The sequence below is a fragment of the Calonectris borealis genome, chromosome 2 (assembly GCF_964195595.1).
Source record: "Calonectris borealis chromosome 2, bCalBor7.hap1.2, whole genome shotgun sequence".
Taxonomy (NCBI): domain Eukaryota; kingdom Metazoa; phylum Chordata; class Aves; order Procellariiformes; family Procellariidae; genus Calonectris; species Calonectris borealis.
In genome coordinates this window covers 58,481,359-58,497,671 of record NC_134313.1, presented here as the reverse complement: position 1 = coordinate 58,497,671, position 16,313 = coordinate 58,481,359, and the positions used below count along the sequence as shown (strand labels likewise).

Genomic DNA, 16,313 nt, shown 5'->3' with positions numbered 1-16,313 from the left:
CATCGGGAGACACTCAGGAAGTCACAGCACTGAACACTGACTAGGTGTAGCAAGGAAGTATTGCCCTCTGTGGGCCTGTTATACTTTCCCACAAGCATCCACTCATAGCTATCACTAGCACAACAATTCGTCTGTTTTTTAATGAGAAGGCAGATCAGGAATGAAATTTTGGTTTTATTTTCAGTAAGATTTCTAAGGTATTACTTTTGTCAATATTGGATTAAATGTATTGTGGCATTTTTTTTTTCCCGAAAAACATATGGACATTGATTTCCGTCTGTGTTTGAGGGCAAAATTTGGCTTGCGTGTCCTGAAAGGAAGTATTTTTTATCTTCCTATTCTTCCCTCTCCAGGGATTACTTTAAAAGGGAGCATGTTTAGCTACCCATACTGAACAAAATTCACCACTGTAAACAGGGCTACCAAAAGATCTATACTTCCATCCCATATTGCCTCTCTCGGACTTTTGCTCTGGAGTGAATTTCACTGCTGATGCCCAAGATTGCTGGGTACTGCCTTTTTGTAGCTTTTTTGTATGCTGTGTTCACAGTGAAAATAGCACAAAGCAAAATCACGAGTATCAAAATGCCTCCTAAATTGGAAAGTTTGCATCCAGAAGGAAAGAGCAGGCTCATGTAAATGGCACTGGCTGCATTGAAAGAAGCATGTTTGGTTCCTACTTCCAGCTTTGTGTCTTGTGGCAAGTTACTGAACCTACCCAAGCTTGAGTTCTCCAGCAGCAGAAGTCGAGACATACTGGCCTGTGTCAGAGGCTTTTTAAAGATAAATGCGTTAATGACCAGGAAGTGCTGAGATATTACAGGAAGGAGGATAATATAAATATAGTGATATAATTAATTTTTTTAGCTAGTTGCTTGCCTTGCTAAAATCCAAGCTTTGAATTTACATGGGCAATGGAGAAGGTCAGGTTTGGATTCAGAGAGCATGGTCTGAGTTTGTCTTCTAGTTAAAGTTAATATTGTGAAATACAAATTCCTCACCTAAATAAGATTAAATTGTGATTCAAACAATAGCGATGAGGATCCAGTGACAGTTTCCAATAGTCCATAAGAATTTAAGAGTGATCAAGTTGCTAAGAAGAACATGTCCTTCTTTGTTGTATTTTACCATACTTCGGGCAATAATGATTGACAGTCTTGATTGTATTCCTTTGAAAAAATGTGGTTGTGGTTATCCTGCATATTACGTGGAAGAATCATTAATCTCACAGAAAACATGGTTGAAAAATTAATTAGAAGAAGACTTCTGAAACTATAGCTGTTCTTACTGAATTCTTGACAAAAGAAAGGCTTTAAATCTATGCTACTTCGAGGGAGACTTTGAGGCTCTTTGAGAGTCTTCAAGAACTGACGGGTGAATAATGAAGAATGGCCAAGACATGTGATCTTGATGAGTCGATTACATTTCTAATGAAATGGAGTTAGAAGCCATATTCTTTTGGCACACCAGAAACTTGCTCAAGGATTTCTGTCATCAGATTGAAAGCACTGTAGTGTTCAGAGGGTAAAAGTGAAGCTGAAACTATGCTCATCTTGGCCCTGGATAAAGCTGGGCTTTGCTCACAACTTCCAGAGGGCTGAGGCAGAGGGACAAGGTGATTATAACGCTGAAATGACTATAAAGACCAAATCCTGGAGGTGTGCAAGAAGTCCTAACTTGGCCTTGAACCCTCTCGTGTTCTGTAAGAGGACTGGAAACTGAATTCCTTGGGCAGCTGCTAGAGGAACTTATAGGCTGAGTAGGGATCACAACATTTGGCCCCAGATCTTGAAAGGGTTGACTGTAAACAGATTAGTATTCTGGAGTAATTGATTACTTCTTTCAGGCCTTGGATTAGTTTTGTTTTATGCAGATGAGGTTGTGTACAGAGGGAACACGGATTTCTCTGGGATAAGGGAAAATTAGAAACATGTAATGTTTCCTCTCCTTTTTTCCTTTCTTCTGCCCACATTTGTGCTATAGGGGTGCTGAGCTTTTCCAGGCTACAATTGTCAAGGCTGTAAAAGCAAGAATTGAAGAGGAAAAAAAATCAATGGATCAACTGAAAAGACAGTACGTATTTAATGTATTTTTATATTTATATATATACACATACATACGCATGTATTTCCCTGATTGTTGGTATTTATCTAGCACCTTCTTTTGTAGAAAGGCTGATTAGCTTTCGAAGTATGATTTTGCAATTACAAAAATTGCTCTCTGGGCATTCAGAGATCTTAGGTATTCCAATATTATGTAGTTTTAGAGTCATCCTTTCCAAAAAGACAACAAACTGCAAAATCTTTTAATGAACTGCAGTTCATTTAAACATAGAATTACATTTCCAGGATCAAAGGTTGTGAGGTTAACATAAAGAATCAGAGTGGAATGTACTGACTTATCTGCTCCTCAGTGAGCCTGAAATTGTAATGGAAGCAGATGTTTCCTATAAATCAAGAGAGAAGGTGTGAACCCTCCTGCTTTTTCTGAAGGTTCTTCTAAACCTTAGAAATCCAATGATGACAGGTAAAGAAGATCAGGTTTTAACTGTTCCACACCTGAGTATCATAGCAGCATGACCATATAGTCTTCTTTTTAAGAGATGATCTGTATCTGTGCTATATTTTTTCTCTGTTAAAGGTCCAGCTCAATTGTAGTTTTGGGTTATCTTATTTTGTGTAGTATGAATGCATGCAATGCAGATGAAATATGGGGAAAAAATCTGTCTTTTTTCCTCTTTCTTTCCTTCCACTAATTACCCTGCTGTTCTCTCAATTTGTCTCTCCCCATCTCTCAGAAGAGTACGACAGTCAAATGCAAATCCCCTATGAAACTCATGAAAAGGGTAGGCAGATTGCTAATCAGAAGTGCCACATTAACCCTGTCTCACTTGAAGGTGCAAGACTAGATGGTTAGAAAATAGGAGACTGAGGCACAGGAACTGGGTTAAAAAAACCCAGAAATTGAGACAGCAAGGGGCCTAGTTAGGGAAGCTGTAGTTAAGAGCCACCTAAATAGCCTGAAATCACTATGGGCTAAGGAAGCTGTGTAACATCCTGGCCCTGCTGCAACAGTTGACAATATTCTCATTGACTTTACCATTACTAGGATTTTGTTCTGTGGTTCTGTTCTGTTCCTGGTAAAATTTTCTGAATGCCTGTTGCTTCTGTTTTATTTGTGGTTCCTCCTCTAGTGTTTGAGTGCAAAATATATATGTTCACCTTCATTGAAGATATTTGCATTCAGGTTAACTGGCCTGGAGATCTTTTCTCTTTATACAGCCAATAAGCCACTCTGCTTTCTGTTGGGTGCAGCCAGCATGCTTCTTTTATAACTGCAAAAAGCTTTCAAAGCTCCTCCACCACCATGCGTGAAAAGCCATAACTGTTTCCTAACCAGATGTCAAAGCTCACTCCTGACAGCTTCTCCCACACCTGCATAACTGAAGAAGCATCAGAAGGCTGCAGGGATGGTGGTCCCTACGTGCATCCCTGGGGTTTCCCACCAGATGATGTATCGGGCTGTCGCTGGCGCTGCCCTGTGCTTGAATCAATCTTATCCCAATTGACAGGACGTGCCTGTCCTGAACATCATTCTTTTCTGTTAATTCTGCAGAGTTTAAGATCAAGGAAATGATAATGCTTGCAATAACGCCAAAGCTAATCTATCTTTCTCTAAAAATTGTTAGTTTATATTTGCAGGATGTCCGACTTCAACAATAGAGGGTGCTTGTTTTATTTCATTCAATAACGTGCATCAATACTTCATATAGTTTAGGCTGGTTAGGATGAGGAGAACCATCAGCATGGCCAGAAGTTTTGAACAACTGAGTTTTCCTGACTGACATAGTGTAACTTCAGCAGCAGATGAATGATAGGGAAAGTATCATCTGCTGAATAATAGCAACTAGCCGAGATGAAAGAGTTTTTCCCTCTCTAGTGGGTGGTTCTTCCCTAATAAATGGACAGATTAATAAAAGTATTTAAGTGCATTTTGATCACTGAAATTAGTGAATCATTTGCTTCTAATCCAGTTGTATTGAAAGAATTTATTCCTGTTGATTTAATTTTTTTTTTACTACCGTTTTTCAAACTGTGAAAACGTAGAAGTCTTAAAAGACCAGATTGCGCTAACTTTACAGGATTGCAAGAAGGAGAATTGAAGGCTTGCCTACATGTGGACAAAACTGAACCAGTTTAAGTCTTCCGTATTTCCAGATATGTGGAACAAATGAGAGCTTAAGAGATGAAGATGTAGCACAAATAGTGCAGGAACAGCTACATCCCTGGTTCGGTGGCAAGTTTCAGGAAAACCACTGCATTAGGCAGAAGTCCTTTTTTCTCAGAGCTTCATTTGCTGTGTTGTAGCTCCTGACAGCAATTCATTAATTTTTAAATGGTAATAAGATAGTTGAGGAGGAGTAGGCAAAACAGTCCTGTGATAGCAGGCAACCCAGCTCTCATTGACCAGTGAGCGAACGTCTAGGCTCGACTCTTCCAGCCAGCTCCTTCAGAGCCATTTAACTAAGGAGTTAAACATAAGGATGTTTAAGGGCAGGATTAATGACAATGTGGCATGTATATTTCGTTTAGAAATGTTGGAGAGTATGTATGTGTGGATGGATGCGTTTAACACGTGTTTTTCAGGGTGGGTCAAAAAGGGTGAGGATGTGAATCTAATAAGATTCTTTCTTTTGCTAGAATGGATCGCATCAAAGCCAGGCAGCAAAAATACAAAAAGGGTAAAGAGAGGATGCTAAGCATGACCCAGGAGTCCTCAGAGGGGCCAGAGATTCGGAAGGTTTCTGAAGAAGATGACGAAGGTACCATTAGCTATTGTTGTACCGTAATTGCAGTTGAGCGTTGAGGACCTAATAGACCTAATAGTTGAACAAGTGATAAATTATTCTTCAAAACTGTTAACATGTAACACGGTGGTTAGCTGAGTATCAGTTTGGAGCTTGATTCAGCCAAAAAAAATCTGGGATTTTGTACTGCAAGAAGGTTTAGGGAAAATGGTTTGCTTTGAGGTTAGTTTTGGTTAACTTCAGGCTGTTGGCAAAGAGCTGAACAGCAGCAGAGGTTTGTTTTGAACAAAGCCATTATCTATAAACCACAGTGTTACAAACAGGTAGCATCCACATTTTTCCAGAAACGTTTTCTGGATGCTGTGAGGTTTTTTCAGTCACTGAAATGTTTGAGTACTTTTAAATGTTGTTTAAAACATGGGAACAGATAAAATGATACCTATCTAGTGCCACATTTCTAGCACTTACTGGATTTAAAAGTTTTGGAGCCTGAAATGTAAGGGGATTTGAGAGGAGGGAAAATATTTTCTTCTTGAAATTACAGTCAACTGTGATTGTATGTTTTAAAACACAAACCTGAACTTTTTAGCTGTTTTAGAGTAGAATGCTGTTTTAACTGCTGCATAAACCAGAGTAATTTCTGCTTAGTGGTCATGCTTCTGAATGATTTTAATATTAAATGTATTCAGAAGATCTGACATCTGATGTGGTCATGAAATTTTAGCTCTTTTGAGAGAAATTAAAAATTATTAATCAGTGTAAGAAACATGTTTCTCATTTTGTAAAATTAATATTTGAACATATTTTATTTTAGGAGAAGCAGACAAAGAGAAAGCCAAGGGCAAAAAAAAGCTGTGGTGGCGGCCTTGGGTTGATCATGCTTCCAGTAGGTTTTCTCAATCATCTTACAAATATGTGGATTTAACCCTTATATCCTTGACCAGAATGAAGGCATTCCCATAACCTGTTTGTTTTATGCCTGATTTTATGACTGTGACTTGATAGAAGGCTTGTTTTTTTCAACAAATGATTTCTACTTCCAAATCTTCAAGGAGTGACTTTAACCATATTTTGAACTTCTGTGTGTTGGAAGCATAGCTAGCTCATGATACTTTGGGCATTCTTAGAAAAATATCAAATCAGATAAACATGTGCCAAAAAGAATCTATTTTGGCCTCAGAAGTCTCAACTGCCCCCCTACTGCAAAGCACAATGTATTTAAAAATGAGAAGGTGAAGGTTTGCCAATGCATTCTAAGATTAGTCATAATTTCTTTTTCATATATACACATCATGCATCTTTTTTAATGGTTCATCAGTCATTCTGCTGTCAGCTGTAGAAATCTGAGTACCGCAGTAGGGCAGCAAGACTATTCCCAGGACTGGGCTGTATAGAGCTCCGCTAAATATCTCTGATCACACTTTAACGTACTGTTGATGCCAGTTGTTTTGTTATTTCCATTTTTTTGTCTTTATCTGAGAGCAAAAATATGTTCAGCCTTGCATACAACAAATTATTAGCCTGTATCACTCATATCATTGTTGCATTATGATATTTTAATTTGTTTGTAGCCCAGTCCAGGCATACGATAGAGTTCTTCCCTACGTTATGGATTGGGTGAAACAAGAAAACTGAGCAGACTGCAATCTCTAATCAGATATCCTCTTATTGAATCTTTATTGAAGGAAATCAGACATGAACTATTTAATAACCTCTGAAGATTTTTAAAATATTCAAGTGTGTAGCACTGATCAGAGTTAAATATGAATGTCTGTATTGCGCCTGGTCATTTAGTTCAAAAGAGTTACTCCAAGTAACACTTTTACACATCTACATACTGCTTCATTTAGCTATGTGTATTTGTTTATAACTCCAGCATATATATTTGCCAACAGCGTTTAGCAGAATGTTGTATGCTTATTTCTATCAAGTCACAAGTAAACTGTGCCTCTATTTTTATTTTTCTAAAGGGCACATTGCCACTTTAGAGAGACCTATCCCTTTTCATGTCTTATGAAAATAAACTACTTGCCCTGTGGTTTCATTAAGAACAACAATGACAAAACAGATCAAAACGATAATTTGTGAGTTTTTACTGTAGAATTTCAAGCTACAGTGATTTTGAAGGAATGGGATACGGTCTCTTGTTTATTCACCACTGGTTTTGTAACAAGAACAACTGCTCAAAGAGAGATACCAACTTTGGCTTTTACTTATTTCACCCTCATTATTTAATATTCTTAGGTGGCAACTTGTGTTTTGGTATTTAAACAGTGAGCATTCTTGAAATTATTTACTGCAATAATGCAAAACCTTGTGGGAAGCATCACAGACTCTGATCCTGCAAGCAGTGGTTGCCTGCCATGTGGCTTGCGTCCACACTGACTGAACCATGGCATTTATAGTAGGCATTCACATATTCCCCATCTGTTCTTTTTGAAACACTGTGCTGTAACTCTGCAGCATTCTGCTGCACATGGCTGTTCCTCTCCATAAATGGGTTTGTGGCTGTGGCTGTATATATGTATATATTGAGGCTGCTAAAGCTGGAAGTTTTATACCAATTCTGATGCTTAATTTAGATTTTTATTGTTATTTTTATACCACTTGTTATGATTTTATTCTACAGAAAGATACCTCTTTTTGTATATCATAGGAATTAAAACACAGTCATGAATTTGGGTGTGAGTAGAACAGATGGGAAACATCAGTGAGGATTTCCTCATTGACGCTCACTCACGCTCACTCATTGCAGGGAAGTGGATTACATATGGAGCCCCACAAAGATCAGCAGGAGTTAGGGCCACATGCTTCGAGGTCCTCAGCTTCTCCTGGGGCACAGAGTTGTGTCTGATGGAGTGCAAAAGATGGTGCTCACAGCTGTCCTGGGGACCTCTTTTCCTCTGGGCCCAAGCAGATGATGGCTCCTCCATGTCATTCCTGAAGGAAAGCCTGCAAGTCCCATTTCTCAGTAGGAGAAAGTCATATTTTGTAGCAGGAGAGGGGGCCCCCAAGTCCAGTCTGGCCATGAATTATCTTACTAGTAAAATTTGGTCTCTTTAGTAATCTCTGTAGGTGACTAACACACTTCTTATTCCATTTTGATGTGTGCAAGAATGCATTATTGCTTTTCAATCATACCTCCCTCTTTAGCTGCAAAAGAGACATAACTGCTACATTATAGTGTTCCCTCAGATACACTTTAACCTAAAAATTTTGGAGGGAGATCACTGCAGATTTGTTTTCTGCCAGGTCAGGCGTTCCAAGTCTGACCGGCTGCTACTCTGAGCCTTTAAGGAACTGCACTGCAGTAGAGGTTTGCCCTAGATATCAGACCTTATCCTGCTGATTTTCTGTGTGGACAATTGTCTGTGGACAATTTTTTCATGAAAGAGAACTGCAGACTACTGGCACTTAAAATACATTCATCTCTTTAATGCATTTTAAATGAGTATTCTTAGAAGGCCCTGTACCAAATAATTAATTTGCTTGATCCAAGAAATTTCCAAACTTTTTTTCACCTCAGTTCAGCAATTAGAACTGCTGAAGTGGACTCTCTGTCCCTCTGCAGGGTGTTCATTGATGTTAAAAGTCATAACTAGGCACATGAGGCACAAAATTCCCTCTGTGAGGGAGTTTGTGATGCTGAAGTTATGATCCAGTAGAGTTCTGGAAAATTTCACAGTGTGCTTACCCTGAGGTTTCTACGGTAGTTATGTGTGGTCATCTGTGCACAGAGGATCTGTGTAGAATTCACGGTATGATTGAATTAAAGCAATTGTTACTTTTCCAGAAAACTATAATGAGGGTTAAATATAATTTTCAATATAAATATGTATTGCTCCATATATCCAGATTGTGTGACATTTCATCTAAATAACTGTTCCTTTAAATATTTCAGCTTAAATGTGGAAATTATTTACCAGTTTTCACTGCTGAATGTAATGCTGTGATTTTGATTTTTCTCTTGCTCATTACCTTATTTTTCATTTCTTTTTTTTCCCTTGTTCGTTCATGTAGGCCTGTTACCATCTGAGAAATAAAAGCATTGCTTCTGTTCAAGGATATAAGGCCTAGCTTATTCACTGTGCATCTTCACTGTATCGAGGTTTCAGAATCTTTCTGAATCCATGGGCAAAAAATTGAAACTCATTTGTGATCACGTTAATAGAATCCAAGTGATTTGTTTTAAACAAACCAAGGTTTTCCATTACCTTATCAAAGCTTAAATGTTTGAAGAAAGCATTAACTAACACCATCCCATTCCATAGTTTAAAGGATGCCTCAGCATTTTAAAGAGAAGTTCTGTATTTTTTGTCCAGTGGTTCTGTTCATGTAAATTCATTTACTTACCTGCTGGGCTTTTTTTACTCCCTCAAATAATCATCAGTTCCCAATTAATTTAGACTTAACTGCCATTTTTCTCTAAAAAATGTAATCTAGTAACTTGATATACTTCAAGCTTTTTCTTTACATTTTCTTCTCATGGTGATGTTTTCCTTAGTTCTTGTGTAGTTCTCATTCATGCCCAAAATATCGCAGACTAACATCAAATAAATTGCCTGAGACCTTTTTATCTCTTGCTTCTTCTCCGTTTTCACCTCTCCTGGTTATGATTTTTTAAATGACTGGCTGGCTGTTCGTAGGTCTTGGGACAGTTGAGAATAGAACTTTTCAGAAAAATAAGAAAATATTTTGTTTCACTTAGTGGTCAGAAGTGGAAATTATTATTTGTTTGAGACGGATAGTGAAGAGGAAGAGGAAGAGGAGAAAAAAGAAGACGAAGAGCCTCGAAAAAAATCTGCATTTCAGGTATTTTATGGTAATTTGCTTTCTAGTTGACATCTGGAAAAAAATGTAGACTTCTCATAACACAGGCACATACGTTAAAGCAGCTAGTGCATCTAAAGTAGACCTGAAAAGTACTGGAAATGAAATTTCTTGCCAATTTAAAATGCAAGTTTGCCTGGTTTAGGCTTTGCCAAATTCCTGTAGGAACTATAGTGAAATCATATCTTCATTCACTTATGCCTGAGGAAAACAAAAATACAAAACCAAAGGTTAAGAATCAGAGCTTTATTTTTTCTGCGTTGCAGTAAAGACAAGTGAGGAAGCTGACTTGCCACTGGCAGCGCTGTACAATGCTTCAGTGGTTTGCTGGTTTTGAGTAGATGTTATCATTCCATGAAAAAATGATCCCAAAAATAAGCAACTTTTCATGGAAAAGAATACATACTTAAAAAAAAAACAACTTTTTATTGTTGATCCTAATGAACCAGAGAAATATATCCTTGGGTTATAAAGAGCTTAACATTTAAGATTACAGAAGGAGACCACATCACTTCCTCTCCTTTCTTTTTCAGGATAATGTTAGTTAATACTTTTGCATTTTAAGTGACAGACTGTGTTGAAGTAGGAGGATATTGTAATGTTAAAAAGATAGCTGAAGTTTCCTCACTGGGTTCCTACACAGAGACTGGTTGATGTTAGTACCAGGTGTTGAATCCACTGGCTTAAATGAAGAACTTGGGTGAAGAAGTTAGTGAAATACTCATGCATACAGGATTGCTTTAATCTTCATAAGATTAAAGTTTTACTTGTTGAAGAATTTTCAGAAATACCACAGAATTTTTTCAGGAGTGTAACTTTAAAAGCTTAGGCAAATGCGTAACTTTTTGCAGATGAGTATTCCCATCCATACGCAAGCTGACGTCACTGCAGAACTGGTGCATTACTGAAAGCCCAGCCCAAGCAAGAGCAAGAAACTGCCTCCATGCTCTTCTATTCCTTATGCCAATAGCTTTCAAACAAAGCTTCCCAGATGACATTACTGAATTACAAGAAGAAATATTTTATTTAGTTCATTGATACAATGTGCCTTTGGTTTATATACTTACATTACATTACCAACTGATTACATTTGTTAAATTGCCTGCATGGTAATGACATGTAAAGGTTTTTTCCTGACCTTAAAAAAGGCAAAACAAATCTGGATGAAAAATAATGTGATAAGTAAGTTTTATTTTCTACTATTTACACTAATTTTTTGTATATTTTATTTTGCGTTTAACTCACCTTGGACCATAAAAATGGCTCATGAATTTCTAGGTCATTTTTCTTTCTGGTTTTCATGCAGGTATAGAGGAAAGTTTGCATTCTTGTTTCTGCTGATTTTTTAAAAAATCGGTGACAACATTTTGTTCAGATGTGCTGGTGCCAAGCACTGAGATTTTAAAGAGTTCTAAACTTGAGGTCAGAAGCTAATAAGATTCTTTCATTTACTCTGGGTTTTGGGTTTTTTGTTCATTTGGTCTTATTTTTTAAAGCTCGGTCCTGAAACTATTACTCTAAGGATGAAGAATCTGGTCTTTATTTCAAAATTCTGGTCAGACATTCTGTATAGGTGGCCAGTTCTGCAATATGTGCAACATGAACATGTTGGATGGCTTTATGTAGGAGGGGAGTCATATAGAACAGACGATTTTTTTTGTTTATGAAAATCTTGTTCATCATTTGGTCATCGTACCTTATTCGCCTTCCATCACCATGCACATGGTCTTAATAAAAATACTAGCAAAGTAAACTTGTTTGTTGTAGAGCCTGCTAAAGAATTATTTTTTAATTGTTGATTTTTCTTTTAGTGTAAATTATGTGCAATAGTCACTTCAAGGGTTAACTTGGAGATTTTATTTATTAGAGAATGCAGGCAGTTAAGAATCATCTTATTGAAATTTTATTGTGAACATCACAAATGACCTTTTTTCATATTGGAGTCTAGGAATGTAAATTCGTTCTTAATAATACAATCATTCAGTAGATACTTTTTATTAATATTTTCTTGTTTTCTACTAATTGCTCTTGCTTTGTCCTTCTTTATAGAGAGCTATTGGGAAATTTGCTTCAGCCATTTTAGCCTTGCCAAAGTCTGTCATTAAACTACCCAAAACTATTCTTCAGTATTTAATCAAAGCAGCAAAGGTACTTGACATTTTGCGAGTGCTCAGTATTTGACCCATCCCATAGTTCCTGATGTAATGTATACCTCTGTCCTCGTCTGCATTTTTCCTCTTATATGAATGATTAAAAAAAAAATGATAGCCAAAGCTTCATTCCTAGTAAATGCAATACATTCATACTAGTAAATGCAATACATTTCATACTTTTGGAGCGGTCAAGCCACAAGAAAAGTGGTCTATCTTTTTTTAAGTGCAATCCCAGAGAGAAAATGCAGACCCAAATTCTCATTTTCTTCTTCTGACCATATACAAGATGGTCACATCAAGTTGCATGTATCTTATGGACACTGTAATTGATCTCAGAAAGCTGGTAGAAGATTTGTAAAGCACATATTCTGCTCCAGAGCCCTTTTTAGCTCTGTACTTTTCTGGCCTTCATCATCATAAAAAAGATTGTGCATCTTCTTTCTTGTCCTCTTTGAATACGTTTAGCATTTCCTACCTTTGAGCACTGTGTATCGTTTTACGCTCCATATATATAATATATTTGTAAGGAGTGAGCATTACAGATTGAGCGTACCAGCTCCAAAGCTTAAAAGATACTGCATTTAAAGTTTGTCCAGTGGCAAAAATCTAAAGTAATATATATGTATGCTCCCAGTCAGCTCTTAAAATATCCACTGCCTAGTATAAGTAGCTACATTAAATTTATTAATCAAAGGCCCTTTCTTCATTCTAATCTTCTGCCCTCTTCCAAGTCTGCCTTTTACCTCTAATTTCTTTATTCACACTATGACTGTGGCTAGCATACAGTTTCTCAGCTTCAATGGCAGATGTGGACAGTTTCTGACTTTCAGTAAGTAATACGATATTAATTCACTTAAGTATCACCATTCCCCCAGAGCACCTTCATTAGAAAACACCTATTACAAAGCAAAGAGAAACCAATGCCTCTGATCCCACGCATTTTCTCATGTGGTGCTTGTTTTGAAAAATCAGACATACAAAATTACAGGAACGGGCCTTGAGAGATTTGGAAGAGGACCTTCTTATCAACAGTAATTCCATCTGCATTGTTGTATACATTCACAAAACAGAACAAAGTATTTTTCCCTTTTAAATTCATTTAAAGTCAGCTTGACAGTTTTAACAAATTGCTTTTAATGTTCCAAAGCAATTTGTGTATGCAAATTTTAAAAATCTAAATAAACCAAATATAGAAATTTTACCATTCTGTCATATGAGGGGCAGTTCCAGCTTCACTGAGATACATGTGTGGTGTTGTCATTGTCTGCATGTTTGTCTTGTGTTGTTACTGTGGTTTATTTTCACCCTCATGCCTGCATCTGTGTGCTTCCCTGCCCTGTCTCTGTTACCAGCCGGTGTTGCTTAGAAATAGAAGACAATGCAGTGCCAATTGAAGATGATTACCATTTTTCAATGAAAATCATAAAAGGAACAAAAGAACATCTTTTGTCCTAAAGAGTTGTGGAGAAGATACAATTGCTTTAGATTCTGTTATTCACATTTTATGTCATACAGGGGAAAAAGATATGAGTGTTACTGCTTTTTTTTTGCAACCTTTCTTCACAGTTTGATCAGAACTGTTCAAAAAGTTACTTTTGGGTAACATTTTTTTAGTTGGCTTTTTTTTTCCACTGCTATAGCATTTATAAATATTTTGGGCCAATTTCATGCTTCATGTAGTCATACAGGTCAACAGACTGTTGATCTAAGGGAGTGCTGTGGCCCCATAAAATCCCCTTGATATACAGGTAAGTATTACTGTCTTCATTTTACAACTGGAAAAACAGTAGCAGAAGGATTCATAAGTTACTTATCCGAAGCAGCAAAGGGAGCTATTGTCTAAATCAGGATGAAAATTGAGGAATTCCTGACTGCTGGGTTTGGTACTGTGCATAGATAGCAAATCTGTAAGTGTTCCACTGGGATCTGCAGAGGGGAAAAAAATACCTAAAGTATGAAAAATGTACAAGCACAAATATCTGTACTGAGATATCAATATATCTTTTGATGCTTTAGTTAGTTGATTGCAGCACTTTCTCTTAAAGTTTCCATTACTCTGCATCTTGCCTGTAAAATGATAAAGTAGAAACACAGAATTAAATGGAGAGATTCAGGTGAAGTAGCCCATATGCACAACAGGGTATTAATTCCCAAAGTTCAGAGCATGAATTTTTGTGGGTTCTAATGAAACTTGGTTCACCCACAAGTGTTTTCACATTTGGTTTTATGCTCGCAAAAATAGCACATGAAAACTCAGCAGATCTGCAGGGGAGATGTTTGATTTGGGATTCAAAATATTTCCTTACCCCTGCAGATCTGATTGTGTTTACTCAAACTATATAGTCCTGCTTATGGCTGAGTCTATGGTTTACTCTCAAAACATGAATAACCTTGAAATAAATGAGTTTGTTCCTTCCAGTTTGTTTATCAGGCCTGGATTACTGACCCTAAAACTGCACTACGACAGAGGCGCAAAGAGAAGAAAAGTTTTGGGAAAGAGGAGAAGCGAAGGCGGAAAGGATCTGGGGATGGTAGGTAGACTTCCGTATTTTTAAAACACGTAGTGTTAACAAGACTGCCTGTTGTTCCTGGTAGTGAAAGGCAACTGAGTTTTAGAGGGCAAGCGCTCTCAGTTCTGGATAGGAATTGGAAAAATGGGTTTGCCTTTGGCTGGCTGTCTCTCCCTGCCCCAGCCCGTGACAAGGCCAGCCATAGCTATGTCCTTTTGTTCTACACAATGCACATTGGGGGAGATAAAGAAGAAGAGGGAATATATGTGTTTTCCCTGGAGTTGCAAGACACATGCCCAGAACTTTTGCAAAATAGGAAGACTCAACAAATTGCACAGAACATCAGCTATATGAAAACATTTGTGGAAGTAGAGTACTTGCAAGAGAAAGCCATAACCCTGTAAAGGCGTAACTTTATAAAGCCAATAACCTGGTAGTTAACAGCATTTCTCCAGAATACGGGAGTGTAAATGCCAGGTGTTCGGCCAGAATCAGGCAGAGCAAGGACATTTCCCTTTCACTCCCTCACCTCATAAAAAGGTTTATCTTACTCTCCAGGATTTTCTAGAGTTGCTCGAAGTCTCTCATTTTGATGATAAATTCATGTGTATTCCCAGGGAAAGTTTTGCATGTGAGAGACTTACGTTTTGTGTTGAAGAACTATTTCATGATGAAGTTCCTGAAGAGCTGTGGTTCAAGTGGAGCTGTAAGAAAAATTCAATGAAATAGCCACATATTATTTCTTTTTGCCACATTTCCTATATTGTTCCTTAAGTAGGCTTGAGTTGATACAAGGGGAAGAATATCAAGAAATGTTTTTCACTTTCCATGCTATACTCACTGAGGAACCCAAATATCCATGAACCCCTAAATTCACAGAGAACTCAGCAGGTAGCAAAAAGAAAACGTACAAATGTTAATAGGGTTTTCCTGGCACTGTAAAATTATTCATGCCCCTGAAAAAAATCAGTGTGTAAGTAGTTCATATCTCTTCATCTTTTGCTCCCTGTTTAAACAAGAAAAGAAAATAGAAATTCAGAAGCTTTTTTGGTCAGTATGGATAGAGAAGAGGGGGCTGAATCTGCTGGACTTTTCCTCCATTTGGCATCTTCACCCGTTGAAAAGAGGGTGCTTTATAATTTGACTGCTGCCACTGAAGCTGTAGCTGCAGTTATTGGATATAAGATAGAAGGAGAGTTCTGCCTGCGACTCTACGTCGCTCTTCTGCTACAGGCCTAAATAAAAGCATATGGTAGTTTCAGACCAACTCTGCTGCTTCATTTCAACCTGAAGGTCTCAATTCATTTGGGTTTGCTGGGTCAGAGGCAGGAGAACATCAGGTTGCCCTTTGCAGAAGAAACGAGCTGAAGCGTGAGTCAGCGGAAGGTGAGGCTGCTGAGGGTAGGAGCGGTGTGACTGAGAAATTGCCTGGGTTTACACCAACGGATGGTCTTGCTCAGCAGCCTATCTAGCAAGAAAATGCCACTGCAAATTACAAGAGAGGCGTGGTCATCCATGAACACCTTCGCTGACAGGATTTGTCCCCTCACTTGAGTCCTTTAGAAATGGAAATGTGCTTTCTGTTATAGTGGTAGGTGAGGAACCTATCACTGCTTAGTAACTGTAGCATTTTCTAGCTTGAATGGCATTTACACCCGCACTTCTATAGGTGTAACACTCACTGTTTCAGTCGTTGTTTTCAATAGGTGGTACTGATGCGGACTGTGAAGACAGTGAAGAGGAACCTGTCAAGAAGAAATCTGATGGACCAGGTATGAAGGCAGAAGCAGGGTTTCTCTGCTGTTACAATGCAGTTGTGACGGGTGGCATAAGCAGCGTATAACAAAGACAGCGTTGCAGTGATCCCAGGCTTGCGTAAAAGCCACAAAATCCACACTAACCTATGCAGTGAGAACTTCCTAACTACTTTCAGGTTTCCAATTGCCAGATTTACAAGTCCTGAGCATAGGAACTTCTACTCCTGGACTATTAGCTACTGCACTCATTCTCTAC

The 16,313-nt window shown here is 37.9% G+C and overlaps 1 protein-coding gene across 1 annotated transcript in view; it reads left to right on the top strand.

Annotated features, from left to right (window-relative positions):
- PIEZO2 (piezo type mechanosensitive ion channel component 2) overlaps window positions 1–16,313 on the top strand; it is a 177,841-nt gene that overhangs the window by 121,575 nt on the left and 39,953 nt on the right. Inside the window, exons 29-35 of the mRNA XM_075144509.1 lie at window positions 1,984–2,073; window positions 4,701–4,822; window positions 5,622–5,693; window positions 9,516–9,619; window positions 11,687–11,785; window positions 14,210–14,321; window positions 16,007–16,072. Coding sequence (XP_075000610.1) covers window positions 1,984–2,073; window positions 4,701–4,822; window positions 5,622–5,693; window positions 9,516–9,619; window positions 11,687–11,785; window positions 14,210–14,321; window positions 16,007–16,072 — 665 coding nt within the window. The remainder of the gene's footprint in view (window positions 1–1,983; window positions 2,074–4,700; window positions 4,823–5,621; window positions 5,694–9,515; window positions 9,620–11,686; window positions 11,786–14,209; window positions 14,322–16,006; window positions 16,073–16,313) is intronic.